The 25,378-nt window shown below is 40.8% G+C and overlaps 3 protein-coding genes across 3 annotated transcripts; all 3 read right to left on the minus strand.

The window, feature by feature from the left end:
- Nucleotides 1-7,257: 7,257 nt before the first annotated feature.
- Nucleotides 7,258-21,468, minus strand: LOC115624518 (G surface protein, allelic form 156). The gene is made up of 8 exons (XM_030519234.1): nucleotides 21,357-21,468; nucleotides 18,514-19,529; nucleotides 16,603-17,755; nucleotides 14,055-15,317; nucleotides 9,681-13,469; nucleotides 9,480-9,595; nucleotides 8,049-9,177; nucleotides 7,258-7,828 (listed from the first exon to the last, which is right to left on the minus strand). Exons 1-8 carry the CDS (start codon nucleotides 21,418-21,420, stop codon nucleotides 7,398-7,400), a joined length of 8,961 nt encoding a protein of 2,986 aa, XP_030375094.1. The 5' UTR covers nucleotides 21,421-21,468; the 3' UTR covers nucleotides 7,258-7,397.
- Nucleotides 21,469-21,950: 482 nt separating this feature from the next.
- LOC115624892 (spore coat protein SP96) lies at nucleotides 21,951-23,149 on the minus strand. The gene is made up of 2 exons (XM_030519740.1): nucleotides 22,805-23,149; nucleotides 21,951-22,749 (listed from the first exon to the last, which is right to left on the minus strand). Exons 1-2 carry the CDS (start codon nucleotides 23,147-23,149, stop codon nucleotides 22,231-22,233), a joined length of 864 nt encoding a protein of 287 aa, XP_030375600.1. The 3' UTR covers nucleotides 21,951-22,230.
- Nucleotides 23,150-24,217: 1,068 nt separating this feature from the next.
- On the minus strand, nucleotides 24,218-25,029 carry LOC115624819. The gene is made up of 3 exons (XM_030519667.1): nucleotides 24,805-25,029; nucleotides 24,588-24,745; nucleotides 24,218-24,521 (listed from the first exon to the last, which is right to left on the minus strand). Exons 1-3 carry the CDS (start codon nucleotides 24,998-25,000, stop codon nucleotides 24,276-24,278), a joined length of 600 nt encoding a protein of 199 aa, XP_030375527.1. The 5' UTR covers nucleotides 25,001-25,029; the 3' UTR covers nucleotides 24,218-24,275.
- Between the last annotated feature and the right edge of the window lie 349 nt (nucleotides 25,030-25,378).

Below are 25,378 nucleotides of genomic sequence, written 5' to 3' on the forward strand. Positions count from 1 at the left end.
GTCCAAGAGGAAATTAAAATAATTCAAGCATTAAATTCAATTTCAGTTTCCAGCTACAAAAAAGCATGCAGATGGAAAAGTCCAATGATAATTCTTAAATATGCTCTTGTACACTCGTGTATACATACATATGCAAGTAGTGTGCGGCATATAATTATAAAGTATTCATATCAAAGAGGAATATTTTAAATGCTTAAAGAACACATAATTTTTGTCGCCAATTAAATTCATCCAATAAAATGAAAATGAAAATGGATCAAAATCGGAAAAATCAGGGTGGTACAAGATATTCAAGATTTGGGCTGAGAGGATTTAAATGTTATTCTCGTTTGAATATAGCTACGAGAAATTAAGTAAAAGAGTTTAATCCGTTTATTATAAGAGCGATCAGTTGATCGAAACTGGAATATAGTAGGTGAAGCAGCAACAGATCCTTCCTTTGAATATTGATGAGACTTTTAAATGGCTTTTCTGGTTTCGAGACCGACGACAGCCTTCTCGTGAGGCATTGACGTCAGCTCAGCATTTACTCTGTCAGCCCCAAAATATTGATTTCGCAAAAAAAGGCTCAGAGTTCAGGAGTTTGATATTTTGTGCGAAATCTATAAAAGCAGAGATATAACTATAGTAAAAAAAAAAAATTAATGCACAATAGATTATTGATTTATTAATAAAGTGTGTCCCGAATCCAGGTCCAGTAGAGACTAGTACTTAGATCGCAGTAGCTCCAAACATAAATGTTACCAAAAATCTGCTTACTTTTGCAGAAACTGCAGGTTTAATGACTTAAGACTATCAGATGTAGAGAATAGAAAAAAAAAGCAAGGTATAAACAAGGTATGATACTTTACCTGTTTAAAAACGGAATTTATATCGAAACAGAAACTGATAAAAAAAACCAAGGAACACATTTTTCCGATACTGTATATGGTTTTAATGATACTTTCAAATGGTTCGTTTGATATGCTAAATATCGAGAAATTTTCACTTAATATGGTTTAATAAATTCGAAGCTTTATATGCAAATATTTACCAATTTCAGCTCCGCAGTATTCATAATAGTCGTTCAAATAAGTAAAGAGTTATGAATTACTACTGATATGGGGAGTCAAAAAAAACCTTAAACTTGATCGGCTTAGAATTCAGAGGAAACTGAATACCAACTTCAGTTATTCTACCTCTTGTACTTCCTTAGATACTTGCGTTCATCCAAACAGACGAATGGGCGGGCTGACGGACAGACGGATGCACAGTCGTCTCGTCATACTGATCAAGAATATATATGCATACTTTTGCCATGCCTTCTCTGTGTGTTACTTACATTCGCACTAAATATACCCTTTAATCAATTATTTTACCAGGCCCCATAAAATAAATTTTTCCAACCACCATAGTATTACATTGTAAACTTGTTGTGTGTATAGGAGCAAGGCAACCATTCTAAACTGTCGAACCACACCCAAATAATAATGTATTTGTGTGTAAATTATGTTTAATTTTTACCGAGAATTCCGAACCGCTCCACGCTCTCCTACAATGTTGCTTCAGATCAATATAGAAATTGCTGTTGTTTCCATTATTATTATTTGTTCAATATTTGTAAATCCTTTGCAATAAACATGCATAAAATAAAAAACCAAAAACCTAAGAATAGCTTTTCAGACCGATAACTTTAGCTTGCGTCCTCAGAGTTATTGCCTATGACGCATGACTGGATATACCGAATGGTGATAGTTCATTCATTAAAATCCCTTAAGCTCGCGTTCCAGTACAAAACAAACAGCTGCAAAATAAATATTCACATATACCGGACAACTAAATCCAGAAATTGAATTTGCTGTTGCGGTTGTGTCGCCTTTCTCGTTGCTCCTCTTTGTGTTTGTGGTGTTTGGGGAGACTGTAGGCGCGCGATATGTTCAAATATACACCACATATGAGAACCAACATTTATTTTTTATATAGCCGGCATTTTTAAAATTGAATTTGCAAATTAAGTTTATTGTGTTACAGCGCACAGAAATTTATATTCTATGCGCGATTATTGTTTTTCGCAATTTGCTGCGTTTTCGAGCTTCGTTGGGCTTATGCGATATTTATTTATGGCGGCCGTTCGTGTTGTTTGTTGTCTCTACTCTCTACGGTCTGTGGACCATGTGCCCGCCTTCTACCAAGCCTAGACCTCGCCCACCCTCCACCCACAGCAAATGCCCATTGTGTGCATATATTTTTTGTGTTGGTTGGACTTCAATAGAAACAATTGAACAATTGATTTGCATGCATAAAATTTGTTATAGGGATTTACTTGAATGATTTATGGACGCGCATTGCATTCAATCTGTGTTTATTTAACTATTTTAAAATTGGCAAATATTTTGTTTAATTGGCTAAGACTTTCTCTAAAATTAAATCCAAGCAATATACAAGTATACATATATCTCGGTTATCATGCCAAAAAAAAAGATACAAAAAACTAATACAACAGTTTGCAGTTTGCATTGCAGCCCATTTACATTTAGTTGGCATCATTTAATAATTTTTTAGCATTTTTCTGCGCATTTGTGGCGTCTAGTTGGCGCCGTTTGGTCAGTGAACTATTGAATATAAAATACATTGCGGACATTTGCGTGAAATTTTTGTGTACATAAATATCAAGCGGCCGATATTTCATCATAAAAAAAAAAAAAAAATAAATTGCCCGAAATCAGCTCCTAATTTTAAATGAATACTGCAAAATCAGTAAAGGCGAAAAATAATCTATTCAATTTTAAGCTAACATTTCAAAGTTCTATTATTTGAATATTTTCTATACAAGTATACAATAAAAATTTTCAACTCATTTTTAATGGGGGAATGCTATGCCGTTAATGTCGACTAATCAATAACAGTTATTAAATAGTTCCAAAAAAGAAACCCTGCACCTGGCTGCTACCCACAACTTTAAGTTCTACACAAATAGCTTTTAGGCTTGAAATGAATTAAATAAACTATAATCATTATTACTAAGTTCGTAAATCCATTTTCAGGGACCGAGCTTGAAAAAGCTGATACCAACTTAAGGCAGAGAGTGTAACTCAAGGTACTAGATTTTTTGCTTCAACAAATTTGAAAAGGGAAACCTCTACTCATGCTTCAAAGTTGAAGAAATCGCCAAATGCAGTCATTGGAAATTAAATGCAAATTTCGTTGCTTGGGGTTTAACTTTGATACTCGAAAAGAGAGGGAGACGAATCTGTTTTAACTTTTAATAAAGCTGCTGCAACGGCAAACAAATAAATGCTCACAGAAACATACAACATATCTAGTTTATATATGTATGTACTATACATACAATATATATATTCGTATAGAGCGTGTAGATGTGGGAAATCTAGAGAACAGTTTTTCTTGTTTAAATTGCCATCAAGATTAGCCGACTGACAATTTGTTGTCTATCCATGACGCTTGCGTTTATCGCCCCGAAAGTTTCATACTTGTCATTTGATTGCGTTTTAATTGCTGTGGTTGGTCATTTAGTGGACTTGAGGCCATAAAATATATACGTTGAGATTTATGGTGACAATTAAGCGAACAATTTGATGCCAAATTACTACGTAAGATAAAATGAGCACCAACTAGTGATAGTATAAACAATTTAATGTTTAGTACTATCTACCAAAAATATATTGAGATTTCACTTTTTCATATATTCAGAGCAACGATTTCTTCATACGAGTGTTGCTGGGTATTGTAAACACAAAGTTATTGTCTTAAATCGCTTGTTCACTAGAAAATAATTTTTATCGACCAATTTTTTTCATGCTAAAAGTTTTTTGTTGTGAGGACATTTGTATTTATCTACAATATGAAGTGCGACAAGTATTTCAAGCTTATTTAATAGACCTAAAAAAAACAAGGAAACTAGATCAGAAGCATAAATACCATCAAGCTTATACTAAAACAAGATAGAACGCTACAGTCGAGCAAGCCCGACAGTAAAATAGCCTGTACTCTTCACAAAAAAGAAAAATTAAAAAAAAAAATTAAAAAAAAATAAAAATAAAATTATTAAAAAAAGTTAATGAATTAATTAATTAAATTAAATTAGAATACATGTTTATGTTCAGTTTTAACCGCATACATTTACATCACGTACCTATACGTGTTTATATGCGTGTATGTATGCAGCACAAAGTTGAACCAAAGCAGCAACAACAACAACAGCTGCGGGCAGCGCTGCCGACAGAGCTGCAGGCAGCGCATTAGCAGCGATTTTACTTATGGCTATAACTTTCTTCAGAATTGACCTATCATGATGATGGCATACGGACACATTAGTACTAACTGGATGTACCTACCAAAATTGATTTCAAAATTCCGAGAATTACGGAAGTTATAAGAAAAAACACGAATTGCGGGGGAGTGGGGGGGTGCATCGAAAAAAAAACTCAAACTCGTACTTTCTCGGTCTTATGACAATATGGAAACCAAGTTTGGTTATTCTAGCTCTTATACTTTCTGAGATCCTTGCGTTCATACGGACAGACGGACGGACGGATAAGGCTATATCGACTCGGCTTCTCATCCTGATCAAGAATATATATACTTTGTGGGGTCTGCCACCCCTCCTTCTGTGTGTTACATACATGTGCACAAAACTAGTATAGCCTTTCACCCTTTGGGTAGAGGCTATAAATAATAAAAAAATTTCCATTAAATTACCAGATCTTTGACATTTTGAAAGCTATAATGAAAAGGTGGTACCCCAACATCGATTGTTCCAGCTGACATGGAGTTCTTTTAAAGTAAACTATGAAATACTTACGATATTGTCTAAAGGATGCTGATAACATTTATGTAAAGTACTTATACTTGTACATATACATACATACTTGTAGTATGTATGTGCCGAAGCTTTGATCCCTTATGAGTAAACAACAACGTGTTTAATTTTACTTAATTATCAATACTGTTAATTTACTGACACAGAAGATTTTAATTTAATTTGGTTTTATGTTAGTTCCTATAAATTGTCTACACAACTCCATTTTAGTTTTTAATTTTTTAATTTTTATTTAATTTGGTTCTGTACAATTTCTTGAACTGAGGTTTTCAACACTGGTCTACTCAAGTCAATCGGTTCACTAATGACAAAGTTATTCAATATCTACATACCGACATAAAAGATGGCGCACCCTGTACTATACATATAAAAAGTTTATGCCACACATGAAGAAGCTCACATTTTTCAAATCTATATGTTCCGCATCAGTCATACGACTGGTACGCCACCTGGCTTCCAGTTGCACGCGTTCGTAAAGAATCAGCCGCAGGCAGTAATTTAATTAACACGACTGCAGAGCTACGTATAGTACACCAGAGCTATCAGGCCTCACACCTGAGACCTGCGCAGCAACCATTCATATGCATAATTGCTCAACTCGACCTTTTGTGTTGGTTTGAAAAATCAACAGTATGTGGGCCACACGTGGAAAATCGTTAAAGTATGTTAACGGCATATGAGAGAGAGAGGGGGAAGGAAGGGAGACAGGTCGACAGACAGTCTTCATTTTCAATTTGTTGCCGTTCATTAAGCTGCACTGCCTCCGATTTCCTTTCCACAACATACCCGGCGCTTCGCTTAATTTGTTTCATATTTGTTTTGCTGATTTTGGGCGACTACGCTTGCTTAAATTGCATTTATGTGTATAAATATATACCTCTGCAGAATTTATGCTGCATTCATATATGTACATATCTGAGTATATTAATTCCTTCGGTTCTTCTTTAATTAATATATAAAATACTTGATGTATATATAATACCATTTATGATTTCGTTTAAAACATTTGGACCGAAAGCAAAGAAACCTTTGTTGTTGGGCTTTGGCCGTTATGGCCCATTAAGCTTAACTCAACACTCCAACTCAATATTTCGTATAAATCAAATAAAAACAACGTAAATTTAACTAAAATTTATTCCATTACTATAATAATATTTAAAATGAAGTGTAAATCTTTGCCATTAAAGTGTGTTATAATTTAGGGCTTAACAAATGGTTAAATTTTCTATATTCAATAGGAAATTTCAACATTTTTCTCGAATGTATGTTACACTCCGACCCCACAAAGTATGCATATATATATTCTAGATCAGTCGAGTTTTTTTCTGATACATTCCCCAGCTATTAATGATTTTCCATAACTCTTGTAATTTTTGGAATTTTTGACTCAAATTTTGTTATATGGAGGTATATATAATAGTTAGTGAATTAGTGTCCGTATGCCAAGTTTCATAATGGAAGACCAATTTGAAAGGAAATTATAGCCATAAATGCAATCTCTGCCCAATTTAATTTTTTAAAAATATATTTTTTTATTTTTTCCTTTTTCGTGGGCCACTCCCACATACATATTCCTTTCTGGTTAATAGTTAATTTAATTTTTTTGATTATAAAATAATTGATTGGAATTCCTAAGCCGGTTTTCAGCGACTGGGATTTAAAAGTACGAAGTGAAAGCACTTGACTTACATGGTCGTTAAGAATGTGTCAAGTAAGTGTATTCAATCAGTTGTTCCTTCAAAAAATAATAGTGTAAACAAAAAAATGTGAAAATATTTTTTAATTATAAAAATTAAACTTTTGGCATGAATCAATCCAAATGCCTATGAATAGAAATCATCATACTTTTAGTTCAATATTTAAATATTAAAATCAAAATCGAAGTATGCATCTATGTACTAAAACACACTGTGCTTATAAACCGGTCGTAAAACCATTTAAATCTTGCAAATATTAAAATTTTTTTGAGTATACACGCTTTTAATTAAAATTTTATTAATTCAAAATTGGTATTAAATTGCTGCAAGTTGTAGCTTTGACAATTTTAAACTGTTCATTTCGAGTTTCATGGTGATAGGACAATTTAATTCCTGTCTGGTAGATAAATCGTTGCTGAATCGACCAAAGTATACGAGTCAACCACTGGAGCCCCTATTTGGGAAGTGCGTGGAAAATGATTATGATTTCTCATCCTTTTTCCTTTATACCTTTAAAAATTCCATTGTTGTTAAATGGGCAAAAAATAGTTGTTCAGGTTTTGGGAAGGCAATCAACTGTTTTCATTTTCAAATAGTCCATCTGTTTATATTGACCAATGTATACCTTAACAAGGACTTCATATTACCCTCGTACCTTGTACCAAATGTTAATAATATCTTGAATGCTCATCTCACATTTGCAAACAACTAAGTAATAGGAGATTGTCTTTAGAAAAAGCGTTTTCTTTCATTATTTTTTAATTTCACCCTTTTCGGCTAGAAATTACATTTATATACACTCTACGTACAACTACTTAACTATTATGGCGCGTTTTTAAATGTAACACATGGAATGACATATTATGCATTGGGAGCGCTGTTTACAAGCTGAATCTCAATCTGCTAACGAGTATGGCTATCGCAAGCGTCAATACCAGACCGGTGGAGCTAAGCTGTACTGCTCCATCTGTCAAATCCACCGTATTGCATCCAGCTGACTCGCAAATCTCACACTTCTTGCTGCCTTCACATTGGATATCGCTAACGCAGCCACGTTCCAGATAACCGTCATTTCCATATTTGGTCACACAGCTATCACCGTTGACATAAATGGGGCACACTTGCAAATGATTCGGATCCTTCACGCAGTTGCTATCGGCCACGGAATTGCAAATATGGCATTGTTGTCGACCGACCGGAAATACCTCAAGATTGCACTTTTGGCCGGCACAGGCAGCGCACGTGCCGTTGGCCACACAGGAGCTTTCCTCACTGCTCAGATGGCCGAGACAACCGCGAATGGTGTGACCGTCTGCAAAGAAAAGAGTTTTAGGTTTAATGCTCGTATTTGTTGGTCTTACGAGAATAACATTCAGGATCTGTGGCTAATACAATACAACTTTTTTAGGTATTTAAGTGGGAGCTAATTACTTATAAGTTAGAATTGGCTGCCACTTGTTCAATAAGCTATCTAGGATGGTAAATCACATTTTGTGCAGAAAGGCATATACAAAGTAAGTTAAAGGACCCACCTCCACTGATTAGCGTCACACATTCGCTTTGTGGCGCGTTACATAGCTCGGTGGTGGTGACATTTGTGGGGTCTTGTGCACAATCTGGATTCTTGCTCGAGTCGCAATCCAAGCAGTTTTCATTTTGCGGCAACCGATTTAAATCATTGCATTCATTCTCCTCGCACTCGTACAATAGTTTATCTTGGCGCCACTGGTTAAGGTCCGAGGGGCTCTGATCACTGGCACAGCCCATTATTTGCAAGTTGCCTTCTTGGTACTTGGCAATGCAAGAGTCTGATTCATTGTACACACGGCAGTACTCAGCCGTCGTGCTAGAGCAAGTGTCTCCAGTGCATACGTGGCATCGTAAGCGATCTTTGGGATATGCAAATTTATTACACTGTTCACCAGTGCAGCGGGCGCAGTTGGTGCCGGTGGAATCAGTGCTACAAACATTTCGGTCGTACTCCTCTTTGTCATCGAGGCAGGTCCGTACGACTTCATCCCCTACGAGGGCGACCATGCACTGGCCCTGACACTGACGCGAGGCAAAGCCAGCATCTTCTGGATTGGTCACGCACAGCGGATCAGTCTCCGAGTTGCAGAAGGCACAGGTTACGTATTCACTAATGCTCCAAGCCGAGTTGCATTCGTTGGACTTGCAGGAGAAACACAGGTCAGGATTCTGACGGCAGTATAGGTCCTCATAATCATCAACATCTTCGGCGCAGCCGCGCCGAAGCACTGTTTGCCCATCCTTTTCAAAGACAGTCTTGCAATCCTGTTCATCATTGCGCGTACACTTAACCGCTGGACCTAATGAGCTTAGACAGTGATCTCCCGAGCATACATGACAGCTGAGTGGGAGAGGCTGGAAGAGACCGTGCGAGCCATCATCCACACGATTGGCCAGATCGATGCCATTGCATTCGTTGTTTACGCAGGATCGACAGTTTCTGAAATCGTCCGTATCGCACTGTAGACTTGAACTACAACCTCGTGCGGTGACGTTGTCGGCTAGGTGTGTGAAGCAGCTCTCGCTGTCGCTCACCCAGGCACATGCTTCTTTGCGTATGGGATAAGACTCACAGTTGACGTCATCCTCTGAACTACAGGTGAAACATTGGAGTCGATCGGCGGGGAAAATCTGCAAGCATAGAATGCATTCAAAGTTGGAGGATATTATCAATATTAGAGGAAATTGTATTCCAGTAGTAGTCAAGAAAGTTATTTTTTATAGAACCAACTACTTGGATGAAAATTGAATTTAAAGATTTAGTCTATATACAAGTATGTTCCAAGTTTTGGTCTGAGTTGTTTTTGAAGACGGACCAAATATGCATTCTTCTGCCTTTTACATACGAGTGCAGCGATGCCCTCATGTTAGACCTTCAAATTCTTTCATCTTATTTTTTCCGTAGACGGTATAAAAACTGTACATATTATTACCTCTCGATTACATCCATTTTCATTACACACTGAACAGTTTTCGTCAGTGCCCAATAGACAAGCGGCAAACTCTGTTGGCTCTAGATCGTAGAGGCAACCGCGATTAGTGGAGCCATCTATAAGAAAGGAAAAACCCCAAATATTTCAAATAAAGTTTCTGATAATCGTAGCATTTGAATAGAATAATTAATAATAGCTCACCGCTCGCAATTCGGCTTACACATCCGGTGTGCGGCATTTGAGTACAAATATCAAACTGGTCAATGGCCACTGCGTTGGTCGCACATAGCACATTATCCCTGGAGTCGCAGACCGCGCACGTGGTTGGCACTTGTAGCTGCGGAACGTTGCAGTTTTCGCCGTCGCATACGGCTATGCGCTTTGTCTTGATAACACTTTCCAGATCCTGATTGCGGAAAGAGCTCAGACAACCTAGCTGCTTGATGCTATTATCTTCATCCACCCATATGAAGCATTTGTCGTTTTGCTTGTAAATGGGGCAAGACTTCGTCACAGGTACTTCACAGTCGTCACCTTCGCAAATGTAGCAGCTCATGCGGTCCTCTGGTACAGTATCCACATTGCATTTGGCACCAGTGCAGGCCACGCAATTGGCATCACTTCCAGCCTGGCATTCATTTGCGTCTTTCTCTTCTTTGTCATTGAGACAGGTGCGAATAATTTCCTGACCTGCATCGGCGCTTCCATAGAGAGCGGTCATGCAGCCACCGTGGCAGAGACGTGTCTTATGTAACGAACTCTCCGGCAACAACAAACAGCTGTCATCCTTGAACGAGTCACAGTATATACACTCTTCAAACTCGCTAAGGGCGTTAGCGTTGTTGCATTCATTAGATTTGCAGTTGTGACATGTTGCACCGTTGGCTGCGCACTCTGTCTCGAGAGAATCGGCACAGCCGCGTGCCACAACCACTCCGTCTCCATTAAATACTGTAATACAATCCTGCTCATTGTTGTCCTGGCACTGCAGGCTGCTGCTGGGTTCCACGCAGTTCTCAGCGCCTTGGCAACTTAAACATGTAAGCGGAAGATCTTGCCATTTGCCATGATTGTCATCATGTTTTACCGCCAGATCCACAGTATTGCAGCCATCACCAACACACTTAACACAGTCGCTTGAGTTCTCGTCGCAGCTGAGTGAGGAGGAACAGGCACGATATGTGACCCCACTACGATAGTTAGTTACACAGGTATCGCCCTCTACATATATTGGGCATACGGAGAGACTATTTGGAGCAGACTCGCAAAGGGCGTTGCTCTGGGAGTCGCAAATTTGGCAAGAGGCACGATTTTCGGGATAGATTTCCTTGTTGCACGCATTGCCTCGGCAAGCATCGCATGTGTCAGCCAAGCCGTTGTAGCAATCGAGGAACTCGTCATCTTCTAGGTTAGACAAACAACCGCGCTCCGTCGAACCATCATCAAGCACGCGTGAATAACACTCGGGCAGGCCGATAAGGTCACATGTGGTTTCACTAATCACACTGCTAGGACTGGTGGCACAATTTTTATCCGTGCGTGAGCTGCAAAGAGTGCACGTTTGCGCTTCAGGGATGGAATCTAACGTATTACAATCGGTTCCCTGGCAGAGTAGTAATCTCTTGGAACGCTGCAGAGCGAGGATGTCTGCATGGCTGTACTGACTAAGACAGCCCAATCCGACAACGCCACCTCGCTCATTAAACTCTATGTAACATTGATCATCTTCGCGGTAATTGGGACAAACATTGGCCTGAGGTGACTGGCAGTCATCTCCAGTGCAAATGAAACAACTGTGACGCGACTCCACTAGCTCCTGCGAATTGCATCGGCCCTCGGCACAGGTCACACAGTTGTCTTTGGTGCCCGCAGCACATGCTTCGCGATCATCCTTTTCCATGTCATCGTAGCAATTGCGTACAGTTGCAAAGGCATCGTTGGTCTCGCCAAAGATTGGACGTAGAGCGGTCATGCATTGTTCGTGGCAGCGGCGTATCTTACTCAGTCCATCCACCTGTTGCACACAAGCGCTTTCCGTGCTGGAATCGCACACCAAGCACTCCACATACTCCTCGAGGCTATCGGCCACATTGCAATTGTTGGAGTTGCAGCGCGGACATTGCGCGGTATCATCTTCACATTGCGTCGCAGTTTCCAGTACTTGAGCACTGCAACCACGTTGAATAACCACGCCTTCCTCATCAAAAACTGTGATGCAATTCTGGTATCCTTCGCAAGTCTGTGGCTGACCTCCGCCAGTTGCACATGATTCGCTGCCGCTACAGCTAAGACAACTGATGGGCACGTCCTGCCAAATACCAGGACTACCATCTGCATTGAGCTGCTCGAGATTAATGGTGTTGCAAGAGTCACTGCTACAGATACGACAGGAGCGACTATCGCTGGCATTATCGCAGGATAGGCTGGAGCCGCAGCCGCGATAGGTCACATCTCCACGTTGTGTGGTGACGCAAGTGTCATCAAGAACAAAGATCGGACAAGCACGACTGCTGCTTGGGCTTGCAGCACACGCAGAATCAGTGGAACTGTCGCATTGGTGGCATTTGCGACGATTGGCTGGGAACACGCTTAACCCATTGCAGCGATCGCCTTCGCAAATCTCACACAGTTCATCGGTGCCAGTCAAACAATTATAGAAGTCGGAGCTGTTTAGTGACGAAAGACAGCCACGTACTGTGGTTCCCTGATTATTAATGCGGGTGACACACTGAGTATAAGGCTGATTCGAGCAGGTTATGTCTTCTAGTATCTGGTTGGGATTGGTGGCACAACGGGCGTCATCCTCAGAGCTGCACGATGAGCAGGTGTTGGGATCGGGTATGATGCTGGGTATATTGCAGTTCTTCTCATCACATAACAACAGTTTCTGCTGTGCCACGAGTTCGTTGGTGACCTGAGTCTCAAACTCGCTAGAACAGCCCATAGCAACTATGCCAAGGTCATCAAAGGCCAGATAACATTGATCGTTTGGTCGATAGGCCACGCAACGTTCGCTTGCTATATCTACGCAATCGGTATTTGGCACACAGGTGAAGCAAGCATGGGGCTCCTCCACAGGATCCTTGTTGTTGCAAAGAGCGTCGCTGCAGGAAACACAGTTAGGGTGGTCACCAGCAATGCACAATTCACGATCCGATGCATTTAAATCGTCAAGGCAGCCACGTGCTGGAATCAGGGCCGAGTCCAGAGCAGAGCTACGTGGGTACAGTCCCTGCATGCACTGACCATGACATTGACGCGTACGTGTGGTCTCCTGAGAAGGTGTTTGGAGCACACAGTTAGGATCCTCGTGCGAATCACAGAAGAAGCACTCAATGTAATTATCCGTGCTAACGGCGTTGTTGCACTCATTCGATTTGCACTTGAAACAGCTCGCCATATTAGCATCGCAGTAGTCGGCATGCTTAGCTTCTACGGTATCGCTGCAACCACGCGCTATGACATTTCCATTGGCACCAAATATGGTTGAGCACACTTGCTTGTTATTGCCCTCGCAGGTTTCTACCCCGCTGCCGTCGATGACTGCACAGCTTTCCTCATCATCGCACACATAGCAGCTCAGTGGCAGATCTGTCCATTGGCCTGGATCACCCACATAGTTGGCAAGCAGATTAATCACATTGCAGTTGTTCTCATCGCAAATACGACAGGTAGACGTTTCCGAAGCATCGCAGCTTAGCTCCGAAAGGCACCCACGACGTGTCCGGGTTTTTTCTATGCGCGTGACACAAGCCTCGTTTGGTGAATAACTTGGGCAATAGCTTCCATATAGTTCTAGATCGGGGTTCTTTTCGCACTCGATGTCGCTGTTTGAATCACATCGTACACAGGTGTGCCAATCCTCCGGAAAGATGTCCTTGTTGCAGTTGTTCTCATTGCAAACCTTGCAAGTCTCACTCTCGCCGCTCAAACAGTCATCGTAAAGATTATCGTCCGCGTCCATAAGACATCCACGAACTAGAACTCCACCTACAACGAATAGAATCAAAAATTAGTCGTAAGGTATTAACCGAATATGTATTACGAGCTATAGTGAAAAAGTGATGTAGCGCCGACTAATACGTTTACATTCAAGTATAAACCCTTCCATACTTTGGGTGTACAGATTTCAAATTATTGTAAGATTAGGACAGAGCTTAGAGCAGTTCAAAAAATTAAAGGTGACTTAAAAACAGCATCACTCATTGTAAGTTGTTCTTTAAAAAATGTGAAATCTTGTTGATAGATTGATTGATATCTTGCATCGCTTTATTATGATACTCTGAAACGGCCGATCAATAAGCAAGTAATTATCTTTTAATGCTGCTTTCATCAATGTATGTACAAAAGAGGCTATTTTTTAAGTGAAATATCTAATTAAATCTTGCGTCCCCAAATCCAAATAGACGAAGATCGCTGTCTCGGTTTTCTCGAAATTACACCAGACTATTCTCTTTGTGTTTAACTATGTAAAAGTACGAAAATGTAGGTTAGTCAACACTCAATGAACTAATAAAGTAGAAGATCAAACCAGGTAATCCATTCAATACACACTAACTAATTTATAAAACATACCTTCGGTAATATGGGTGATGCACTCCGGATTGAGATAGTGCTGGCAAACAACAGCTGCTATAGCATTGCCACCAACACAAGACGCGTCCACCGAAGAGTTACAGTAGTTGCAACTGATTCCTTGAGTATTGAGGGATTCTTTATCATTGCAATTGTCGCCATTGCATAATTGCAAATCACGACGATTTTTCAGCAGGAAGTATTCCTCCAAATCACTGGCACAGCCCATGCTTTCGATACGTAAGTCCCCAACATGAATGTAGCACTGATCCTGTTCACGATAGGCCGTACACACTTGTGACTGGACAGTCTCGCATCCGACATCGGAGCAATAGTTACATCTAAGTCGTGTCTCTGGTACTGCATGTACGTTGCATTCAGCGCCTGTACAGGCAACACAATGATTCTTCTCGTTTGCCTGGCACTCCACCCGATCGTCGAGTTCTAAGTCATCCAGACAGCCACGGCTTAGCTCAAATGCTTTATTAGCCTCCGAGTTGTTGCGTGGATAAAGGCCCGTGAAGCAGCCACCTTGACAAGAGGTCGTTCGGCTGACATCCTCAGCGTTGGTCACACAGGCGTCCTGCTCCTGTCCATCACAGATACGACAATTTTCATATGCGTCCAGCTCTCGAGCGTTGTTGCATCCTGTGGACTTGCAGAATTTGCAGGATTCTGGTGACTCATCGCAATATTGTAACCAATCAACTGCGTTGTAAACAAGGTCGGAACAACCGCGAAGCACCACGGACCCATTAGAGGCGAAAATAGTTGCACAGTTTTGGGCGTCGTTGCCGGCGCACTTTTGCAGCGAACCCAGACTGTCACCTTGACAGGCTGTACCCTCACAGGTGTAACAATTAATGGGCGGAGTCTGCCATTTTCCCGGATAGCCAATGTTCGTCTCAAACAGATTCGCAACATTACAGTTGTCGCCAGTCGCACAGTTGCGGCAGTGTTGTTTGTCGGAATCGTCACAGGTAAACTCTGTTTCACATCCACGATACGTGACAGAGTTGACCAGTTTGGCACTGCAGCCTTGATCCTCCCGGTATCGAGGACAAACACTTGCCGCAGATGGTGACGACTCACAACTGGGATCCGTCCGGGAGTTGCAGCGATGGCAACGACGTCGATCGGCGGGGTAGATCTCAACGTTGCACATTTCCCCCTCGCAAATGGAGCAGTTGTTGGTGCCCAGAAGACAGGCCCTCATATTAGTTGTGGACAGGTCGCTCAGGCAGCCGCGCTGTGTAGAGCCATCTGTGGAAATATAATACCAATATATATATATATATATATATATATATATATATATATATATGCGGGTCTTAAAGGATCTTCTTAAAGTACATGCGCTATTCAATATAAACATACGTAAGCTTCGGACCGAAGCAGATGGCAAAAATCTAAAATTTTCCGAACGCTGTGGGGTCTATAAACATACGTGTCTAATAGGAAATTGCCCAGAGATTTAGAAAATCTTACCAAATCAAGCAATCGGAACTGTAGTTAAGGAGATAAAAGCACTAAAAGTTTACCCTTTTTTTTAGTTTGCATCTTTCAGGTGCATTTGGTTTTATTGTGTGTGTTAGGTGTATTAATTAAATGCATTATTAAATTGAAACAAGTGGAGCAGCTAAAGTCGGGTGTCCTGACATACTCTGTAGATACACGTATGTTTAAAAGAATAATATTCCAAAAACTTGAAAACATTTTTATGGATTTTATCTCCTTTCTAACTTAAATGAACTGCCCATAATATTTTTCAACTCGCGCAAATCTAATATACTCTTGTACATTTTATGTACAGAGTATAATCAGCGAAAAAGGCACCGCAGATGGTATAAGAAGAAGAATGTATTTGGGATTATGGTTACCAAAATTGACCTAAGGGATCCGAAATCCAACATTCTGGAACAAATATGGTGCGCAATTTCTTAATTTACATATTCGCTGATCCACTAATTTATAAACAAATAGTGAATTTGATAGACAAAAGTGGTTTTGGTTGGGATAAATACGGAAATGGTCGGGTGTTCCGACTTAGAAATATTCTGTACATATGTATAGTATGTGTAGATTAATTATAGAAATTAATAAAATTAATAAAAACATTTCGATTGATTTGGCCTCGCTTGGTATTCGCACGCGTACTCACGTAAAGGTTGTATAATTGCACATTATACGTAGGAATTGTGCCTATGCATGTCTATGCGTGTTTATTCGTGTCTGTGTGTAAGCATAAGCGCTTGACCAAAGATTAAATTTATGGCTATAACCTGCGTATTTACATAAAATTTGGTGTCCCTAGTACTTATAGCTTCCGAGACAAAATATATAGTCATTATAGCTTTAGAACTGAGAGACAAGTTTGTCTAGAAACGGTTTTCAATTGTTAGCTTATTTTTAATATCGGATTTAACGGAAATATCATAGTTAAAATAGTAACTAATTATTGGTTAATATGCATTTTCGAGTACATTACTTATCACGTAGATTCAAAATCAAATGGTATTGAAATTGAACTAAAATACTTTCTATTTACTTGCTGTGTTCAGGAATGTCACACAATTTGTGTGAGGCGCCAGAGTGCAGGTGTCGGTTTGCTGTACAAGAGCTGGATCCACGGCACAATTCTCGTCGGCAATGGAATTGCAGACCCGACAGGTCTTAGATTCGGGAATGATATCGAAGAAGTTACAATTGTTGCCACTGTCGCAGAAGAGTAATAAATGAATGTTAGTTTCTACGAAAGACGCATCCAAATCGGAATAGCAGCCCATGCTCTTCACATCGGCTTCAGTGTCGAACAATATATAACACTTATCCGCGGGCGAGTTGTGTTGGCATTCGGCTATGCTTGGCTCCATGCACGCATCTCCTTCGCAGCTGTAGCAGCTGAGTGTAGATTCAGGAAGTTGTTCCGTATTACATGCGGCTCCCGTACAGGCCCGACATTCCAAGTCGTTGCCGGCACTGCAGCTCGCCTGATCAGCTGGATCCTTGTCATCCAGACAGCTGCGTACAGTGTCGTAAATGGGGCTGATGTTCTCGCCAGATCGCGGACGCCACGCTGTCATGCACTGTCTGTTGCATTGGCGCCGTTCAGTGACGGCTGAGGGGTTTTGGGCGCAGTTAGGGTTGCGTACAGAATCGCAATAGATGCACTCTTCATAGGCGCTCAATGATGTGGCCCCATTACAGTCTTGGGAGTTGCAGTTGTGACAACTGCCCGGATTAGCATCGCAATAGGCGCTGTGGGCTTCTTCTATCTCGTTGCTGCAGCCACGAGCCTGCACCACCCCAGTACCATCGAACACGGTCATACAGTATTCTGTGCTTTCGAGGCACACAGCCCTTCCATCATTGGATGCGCAGTCCTCCACACTATTGCAAATCTGACAGCTCAGTGGTAAGGTTTGTCCCCATAGGCCTGGCTGTCCGTCGGCGCGACGCTTCAAGTTGTCCGTATTGCAGTCGGTTCCGTTGCAGAACTGACAGTGCTGACGATCACTGATATCACAGGTCAGGGATCCACTGCAGCCACGTTGAGTGTTTCCATCTGCATCAATGCTGCTGACACATTGCTGCTCAGCCAGGTGCAACAGGCAGATAGATGTAGAGGCGGGCACAGACTCGCAGCTTGCATCATCGCTGGAGCTACACACGTGGCAGGCTAAGCGGTCGGCGGGATGCAACTGAAAAATGATGACAAGCAATTTTGTATTTTTTTTTTTTTTTCTAAAAATACTTAATACCCTGTTTGCAGTCGTATAAGTTAATCAATCACATTATTAATCATGATGTATCAAACAATAAACATTTAACATTAAAAACTCGTTCAGCACGAAATTCCTTTGAATAATGCTTCTATTACACAAGTGGAAGAGTTAAGGTCGGGTGCACCGACTTTGAAATATTCTGTACCTATGACTATGCCAGTCTGTGTGTGAAGTAGTGATTACACTTATGACTATAACTTCCTTTCAAATGATTTTGATGAAAGTATGAAAGTAAAGTATCCGGAAAGATATTCACTAACTGGAGGTATTTGCCAAATTTAAGTTGAAACTTCCAAGAAGTACGGGAGTTGTGGAAAATCACTAATTGACACGGAACGAGGCCAAGTAGGAACATTTTGAAACAAACTAGTCTTGCGGACTCTCTCGCTCTCCGATATATAAGAACGGCGTTAGCAAAAATCCCTAATAACTGGGGATCGGAGGGGTGCATCAAAAAAATAAAATAAACACTGCAAACTCGTGGACAAGGCTAGATCGACTCGTCTTGTCATGCTGGCTAGGAATATGTATAGTTTGTGGGGTCTGCACGCCTCATTCTGCCTGTTACATTTCTCACCTCCCGCAAACGGTTATATTCCTGTGATATACTTCAATATGATCGAAATATTTGATCTCGAATTAATTTTGGCTGCAATGGCTATTCACCTACTCACCTGCTCATTACAGTTGTTGCCTGAGCATGTGCTGCATCTGGTGTCGTTGCTGCCACTCCAGCATTCCACATAGTCGTCCGCCTCTAGACGCGAGACACAACCACGTTCGGTATGGCCACTGTCCAGCAATCGTACATAGCAGTCTGTGTTAACCACCTGATTGCAGTTGTCCTCTGAGCTCACCTCTTCCGGTGCCAAGGCACAACTGGGATCCGTGCGAGAACTGCACAGCTTGCAACTCTGAGGTGCAGGAAGTGCCGACTGTACGTTGCAGTTGTCTGAGCTACACAGCCACAAGCGCTTATTGGCTATCAACGCATCCAGATCAGGCACATTGTACTGGCTGCTGCAGCCCATTTCAGTAACATTGTCCAATTCATCCACCTCGATAAAGCATGTCTCCTCGTAGCCAGTAGGGACGACTGCACGGCAAGTTTGCGGCTGCGGATTGGAGCATTCACCATTCGTGCATCGATTGCAGCTGCGACGGACGCCCAGCTCCACGGTGTTGCATCCTGCCGAGCTGCAGGCCACGCAGTTGGGTGCTGTGCTATCGGCGCAGTTCTCGCGGTCGTCCAGATCCAAGTCATCCAAACAGCTGCGTACCAGCTCCAGTGGCCCCCCTTGGTCGCTGGTGCGTGGGTACAAGGCTGTCATGCAGTGCTCATGGCATTGGCGCCTCTCCGTAATCAACTCAATGTCGAAGACGCACGCGTCATCGTTTTGTGCATCGCAGGAGACACATTGAATCAACTTGCTGTTGTCGGAGAGATTATTGCAGCCATTGGAGCGACATTCGTAGCAGTTGTTGCTCCCCTCGCTGCATGTATCCTCCAGAGCTTCGCTGCAACCACGTTGAATAACCACGCCGTTGGCATTAAAGACGGCCACACAGCCTTGAGTACTGCTACCTTCGCACTTGAGGATCGCGCCCAAACTGGCTGAGCAACTTTCCAAACTAGAGCAGGTGTAACAGTTTATCGGTCCGTTGTGCCAAATGTGCTCAGAAGCCGTTCCTGTGGATGTCGGTGAACAAAAAAAAGACCGTTTTTGAAGAAGGCTTTGTTTCATTCTCACCATCACCTACAGATAGGTGCTAACAATCCATTAGAGATTGACTAATCCATAGCTGGGTGATACTTAAAAAGTTCCTACATTATACTTTTCCAAAAATATGTATAATACTGGCGTATTATGGATGGTATGCATTCGTAAAAAATCCAAAAGCTGGGGATGCATTTTATCGTTCAGGAATATAAAACTTGTACTGTTTTTAATTTTTAAGTATGCACTTTATTCGTGTTTTTAGAGAGTTTATACACCCAGATTAAAAATAATCGCATAAAGAAGCAGATTTGGAGCCCGTTTTCTCCCTTTGCGGTTTAAATTTAAAAAAAAAATCGCTTATAATAGTGCTCACCAACACTATGAAAGGATACTCGAGTCAACATTTCAGCTTCCTAGCTCTTGTAAAAGCTTTAAGTTGAAGTATAGATTTCTTATTATACGTACTAGATTGTATTAAGTTGGCCGATATTTAACATTCCGATGTTTTAGTTATGATTTGTTGTGAGTTTTCATGTTCAGTTTAAGTTAAATCCCGGCAAAATAATCTTTAATTGTTGTTAGAATGTACCCATTAATCTAGCGTAGCATGCCGTTCAATCGAAATCTATTGTTATTTATGGTCGTACTTGGTCCTCTAACGACTAAAAACTCGGCACGATTGGGACAATAAATTAATATCCGCTTTATAGGAGGTAGTGTTATATAATTGAGTATGCGATCATGCGACGTGCGTCATTGACCAAATAAATTAAAATCTGATAGGAATGCCATAATTTATTTTTACCTAAAATTATTGTACTCGTTCCAGAGATTTGGAAATATTACAAATACCTATGAAAGTGGACTAATATGTATAACCTTTGGAACTTATGGGTAAGTGAAAATTGCATATAATATTTCACACCCATTAGTGCTAAAAAGTAAAAAAACATCGACGAACCGATCTGGGATATTACGACATATAAACGACTTGCTATTTGGCTTGTGATTTTTTTGGTTCATTTCTCAATATTATTTATAACACTCGCACTGTTTTTGAATAATACATTTATATTCGTAGTACAGTTATACAAGTATGTTGCAGAAGTTTTCTGCGATTGGTGTTTCCACTTTTGCACTTTTTGTAGGTTAAGGCTTGAATATTTAATTGCAATATTAGTTAATATCCACATAATCCAGACTGTTTTTGCCAGAGCGGCCTTTTTAGTTTCCGTTCTTATTTTTTTTATCATTCTCAGAAACTCCGTGGGTTAGTACTTAAGTTGCCTCGTATAGTAAATTTTTTTTCACCGTTTGGATATACAAATTGAAGTGGCATTAACACTTATGTGGTGTATCTTGTTATATAAACATTATCTTTTATTTTTGAAGAGCGCTATAAAGTAGCTGCATACGTAAATGATATCATCGACTTAGAAAATTTGTAGAAAAGCCGCTGAGGGCTTATTTATTCAGTCATTACAGTATTTTCCTTGAATAAACAGTATTTTATTATGTTTACTTATACTTGTGATAAAGCTGTAAACGTCTTTATTGTTTGTAATTACACCAATGACGACTCATTTGAAAATTATTTCCGGGCATTTAATAACTGTTCACTGCACATTTGGCTGAAAGTTTATGGCGACGGGCATTTCATTGTTTCGCACTTGACGCTTTAATTAAGAACCATATTTTGTCACTGCAGGTTTAATTTTTGAGTAATACTTATATTTATAAATTATTATCCTTTTGCACATCTAACTGCACTTTTAGGCACTTATGACACCACCTACCAGTGGGATTATTTGCACATAATATGAGAGCTAGCAGCGTCACTCCTGCTGCTGACCAATCCATTTCGATTATTTATTTTCTGCCCGACGCGTTTTACCAACACAAAATTGGGGCAACTAATTCGTTGACCGCGATTGTTGGGCCTTTTATAGAATTATGGATCGATCAGTCCATTATCGCTCGTCTATCCTATCGGAGTGGTGTCGAAGTTATTGCTTTATATTGGCAACAAGACTATGAGCCATATAGCAACCACCATATGTTCGAGATAAAGCAAATTTCTACTGCTATATATAACAGGTGCCGAAAAGGCCACTGAAATGTGTAGGTACATACGAGCTACAAGGGAAGTTATCGGACAAGTAGAGCCCATTACGCGCTAGCAACAAATGCGTAGATAAGCTCCCATCGTATATTCATAAAAGCTGCGAACTCTAAAACCTTTAATACATTATTCGCGTATTGAATATTGATACGCCGACAGCTGATAGTTCATAGAGAAATTAAGTATTACACTGTGTTCATAAATGGAATACCGAATCATATGTTATAGCCATAAGATTGCAGTGTTCTACATTTTGCTTGAGCTTAAGTTTTTGTTTGGTATTATAGATATATTTAATGTCTTTTCTTCTGTCCAGCCCCACTAGGCCGATCATATACTATACATAGAGTTGGGTAATTTCCACGCCCGAACTTTGATTGGCATCGTAAACCGTGTTATGTGTGTTGGCCAACTTATCGTAAATTATAGCTAGCTATAAAATTAGCCGAGAATTTCTTAGATTAGCACTAATTTAACGGTTACATATAAGACGCAAGGTCGTGGGAACTCGGCATCAAGTTGTTAGCTTTTTAGTGGTTATACCCACTCTATTGTGGGTATAAAAATGTCACTATTTTAGATAAAAGTAAAACAATTAGAACGTATTTGGAACTCAAGCTACAAGAGCTGTTGCCAGAAGGCTTGTCCGTTGTGGGAGAATTGGTTGTCGATGTGGTTGTAGGTTGCGATGCAGATGTTGAAGTCGATGGCGATGACGATTCGGTGCTCGAAGCCGGCAGAGTGCTCGTGCTACTAGATGGTCCGGCTGTAGACGTGCTACTACTGCTACTGCTACTTGAACTGCTGCTGCTGGTCGACGGCGACTGCGTGGATGTGGACGTGGACTCAATAATTTCCATGGCATTACAGTGCGCAATTTCTAGTGGGTCACATAGCTCGCAGTCGGCCCTAGCGAGGCAGTCAGCCTGTTCTGTCAAAAGCGTGACGCAGCCTCTAACCAAATGCTCCGCATCATCCAGGCCCACATAGCAAAAGTTGCGGCCACTACGTGCAACTGGGCAGATTTGAGGCTCCAGTTGTGTTGGGTCCGAGCGACAGCGTTCATCCTGCGTAGAGAAACCAGCCATTGAGCATTTGCGGAACAGTCTCTTAAGTACTCACCTCACTCTCGCTGCACTGCAGACAAGACGCCCCTTTTGAGGCCAAGTTATTGCACTTATTATCCACACAAATATTACATTCCTGATGAGGACTATCCTGGTCGTGGCATAGCTTCAACCATTGCTCCTCCAGTGTGCTCAGACAGCCTTGCGCCTGCACAATGCCGTTGTAAAAAACACTCACACACTCATCTAAGTCGTGGACACACTCCTCCAATCGCTCATAGCTGGTACGCTGACAGTTTATATCTCTGCACTGATAGCATGTCCGTGCAGCCAGGACGAAATCCTGCGGGAGTAACAGCAAGAAAACTGTCACTATTGAAAACTTGCTTGCCGCTGGCATTGGAGCTTTTATGATGTGAAGGGTTCTGGTCAGCCCCCCTTTATATAAACTTTAGTCACTCCTCAAGCATTCTTGTATACAGAAGTGTTGTTTTATTTTATACTGTGAAGTACTAATGCAATGATTAGCAGATCTGATAAGCAGTCTTTTCTGGCGTTAATATGTTATTTAATGACAAATACTTCAATAACAATAACACCATACAAACTTTTCCACAAATGTTGTCAAATATGTCGACAAATGTGGTAAAAATTTTCCTGCTTTCTAACCTACATTTTGATCATATGTGTATAGTATGTATACTATATGTAATGTAATCGTGCAGTTATATTTAATGCTTATTAACTCGTCGTAGAGTATTAATACAAGACATTATAGCGAGCACTGCTTCCAGTCTGTTTTACCTTTTTATTAAGGTTACATAGTATGTATGTATGTAAATAAGACACCAGAGGTTGGAGAGGCCCCCTCCACCATTTACATAAATATTTGCAAATCAAATCGCGGAACATACATACAAACATACTTACAAATCGCATTTAAATTACAATGATATTTACATACGACACAGACTCATTGAATAATTTTATTTTCATGTTTTGCTTATAAAATACGAATATGGCTTAAGTGGAGCCCAAAAATGGACTATATCTAATTGATTGTACTGAGAGTAACTGAAAAGATATAGAGTAGAATCTTTGTGTGATTCCGGTTAGGAAAAAAGTAAAGTGGTCTGTTTTTTGCCAATTAACTTTGTCTTTATTTCCTTTATCCTAATCACAGATTCATTCATTTTATTAAGGTTGTCATCACCACTGGCAGAGCTCACACACTCAATAAGGGTGTCTTGAAAGTATTTCTTTTTCTTTCATTTTCAAGATAACTGATCATTAATTTATTTGGTTGGGTGTGTGGATACCAATGCTGTATCTATCAAGGTATTGGCTTGGGTGTACTGTCAGTCGCGCCAAAAATATACGCAAAATAAGAAAAACCACCTCCGATACATTGGTTAATTATTATTAGATAAATAGTATGTCTAACAATTGGAATATTTTAACAATGCTGTTTTTACTGTCCAATTATTATCACTTTATTGAGACACATAGAATGGTTTAGATATCTATTACAGAAATCTAGGAAATCGCTTGCTCTTGACTGCAACGCTTATGCTATTACAGCGTTTGACATCAGAGGGCGAGCAGAGCGAGCAATTTTCATCTGCCAGGCACTTCTGCTGATCTGCCACTGTTGTTGCACAGCCGCGTTGCACGACATCCGACTGTTTCACAAAGCAATAGGAATTGGGCGCTGTTGGGGCCCCACAGGGCTGGGGATCCAGGACGGCGGCGTTCTCTGCGCAGTTGGTATCCTTGGGATAAGAAATTAAAAACCGTTGCATGATGGCTTTATTGAATTGTTATGCGAGTATGCATACCTTGCTAGAATCACACTGCAGGCAGGCGAACTCTGGCGAGCCTATGTTATTACACCGATTGGTATTACATTTGGTGCAGGTTCCAGAGCCAGCAGAATCGCAGCGACTTCGCAGTTCAGTCGGGATTTCTAAGGAACAACCTTTGTATAACACCTCGGCTGTAATCAGGGCGATTAGAACATCTTGCATCTTCATACTTTGATAAATTAGCACTTACAGCCATCAAAGATGGTCACACAGTAGTCTAGCAAATCTTGGCACTGAATCTCCTTCAGCAGTGAGGTTCGCTGGCAGCTGATGCCATTGCAGCTATAGCAGCTGTTTAGAGTATTTGCCTGGATCAGTCCTACTCCAGAGGAGAGTAGCAGGAGCAACAGTGTGCTGTGATAGTTTTTGGTTATTGCTGGTCTCATGTTTCAGACACGACTGTTTATTGCTCGGCGATTGTGTAGCGTTTTATAGACCATCGAACCCCAAATATACGCTACAGTGTACTTCACAAGAGGTTTGTAAGTGGCAGCTCTTAAGAGAAACTGTTCTGCCGCTGCGGTGGTCATTTCGCAAGTGGCTGATATTATTCTATATACACGTATATGTATGTATTTACAGTTAATAAAATATGATCTATTTAGTCGATAAAGGGGACACTGAAAAAAAGAAACCACCTTGTTCAGAACCAAGTAGCCTGAACCGCTCCATTGAGTAGTAATTCCAATAGAGTACCAACAAAGATGTAACTGCTTAGGAGTGAACGATACAATGAATTTCCAATGCATGTTCGTTCCAACAGC

Source organism: Scaptodrosophila lebanonensis, unplaced genomic scaffold (assembly GCF_003285725.1).
Source record: "Scaptodrosophila lebanonensis strain 11010-0011.00,11010-0021.00 unplaced genomic scaffold, SlebRS2 tig00000061-arrow-pilon, whole genome shotgun sequence".
NCBI classification, from domain to species: Eukaryota; Metazoa; Arthropoda; class Insecta; order Diptera; family Drosophilidae; genus Scaptodrosophila; species Scaptodrosophila lebanonensis.

Bases quoted from the DNA above. Each gene is read 5' to 3' on its own strand.
- LOC115624518 (XM_030519234.1), bottom strand. From the start codon at position 21,420: ATGGATTGGTCAGCAGCAGGAGTGACGCTGCTAGCTCTCATATTATGT. The intron at 17,756-18,513 runs GTGAGTAGGTGA...ATCATTTTTCAG, and splicing joins GCAACAACTGTAATGAGCAG to TTGCATCCCGCCGACCGCTT. The intron at 7,829-8,048 runs GTGGGTCCTTTA...TTTTCTTTGCAG, and splicing joins TGTGACGCTAATCAGTGGAG to ACGGTCACACCATTCGCGGT.
- LOC115624819 (XM_030519667.1), bottom strand. From the start codon at position 25,000: ATGAGACCAGCAATAACCAAAAACTATCACAGCACACTGTTGCTCCTG. The intron at 24,746-24,804 runs GTAAGTGCTAAT...CCCTGATTACAG, and splicing joins TGTGACCATCTTTGATGGCT to CCGAGGTGTTATACAAAGGT. The intron at 24,522-24,587 runs GTATGCATACTC...TCTTATCCCAAG, and splicing joins TGCAGTGTGATTCTAGCAAG to GATACCAACTGCGCAGAGAA.
- LOC115624892 (XM_030519740.1), bottom strand. From the start codon at position 23,149: ATGCCAGCGGCAAGCAAGTTTTCAATAGTGACAGTTTTCTTGCTGTTA. The intron at 22,750-22,804 runs GTGAGTACTTAA...TTCTCTACGCAG, and splicing joins TGCAGTGCAGCGAGAGTGAG to GATGAACGCTGTCGCTCGGA.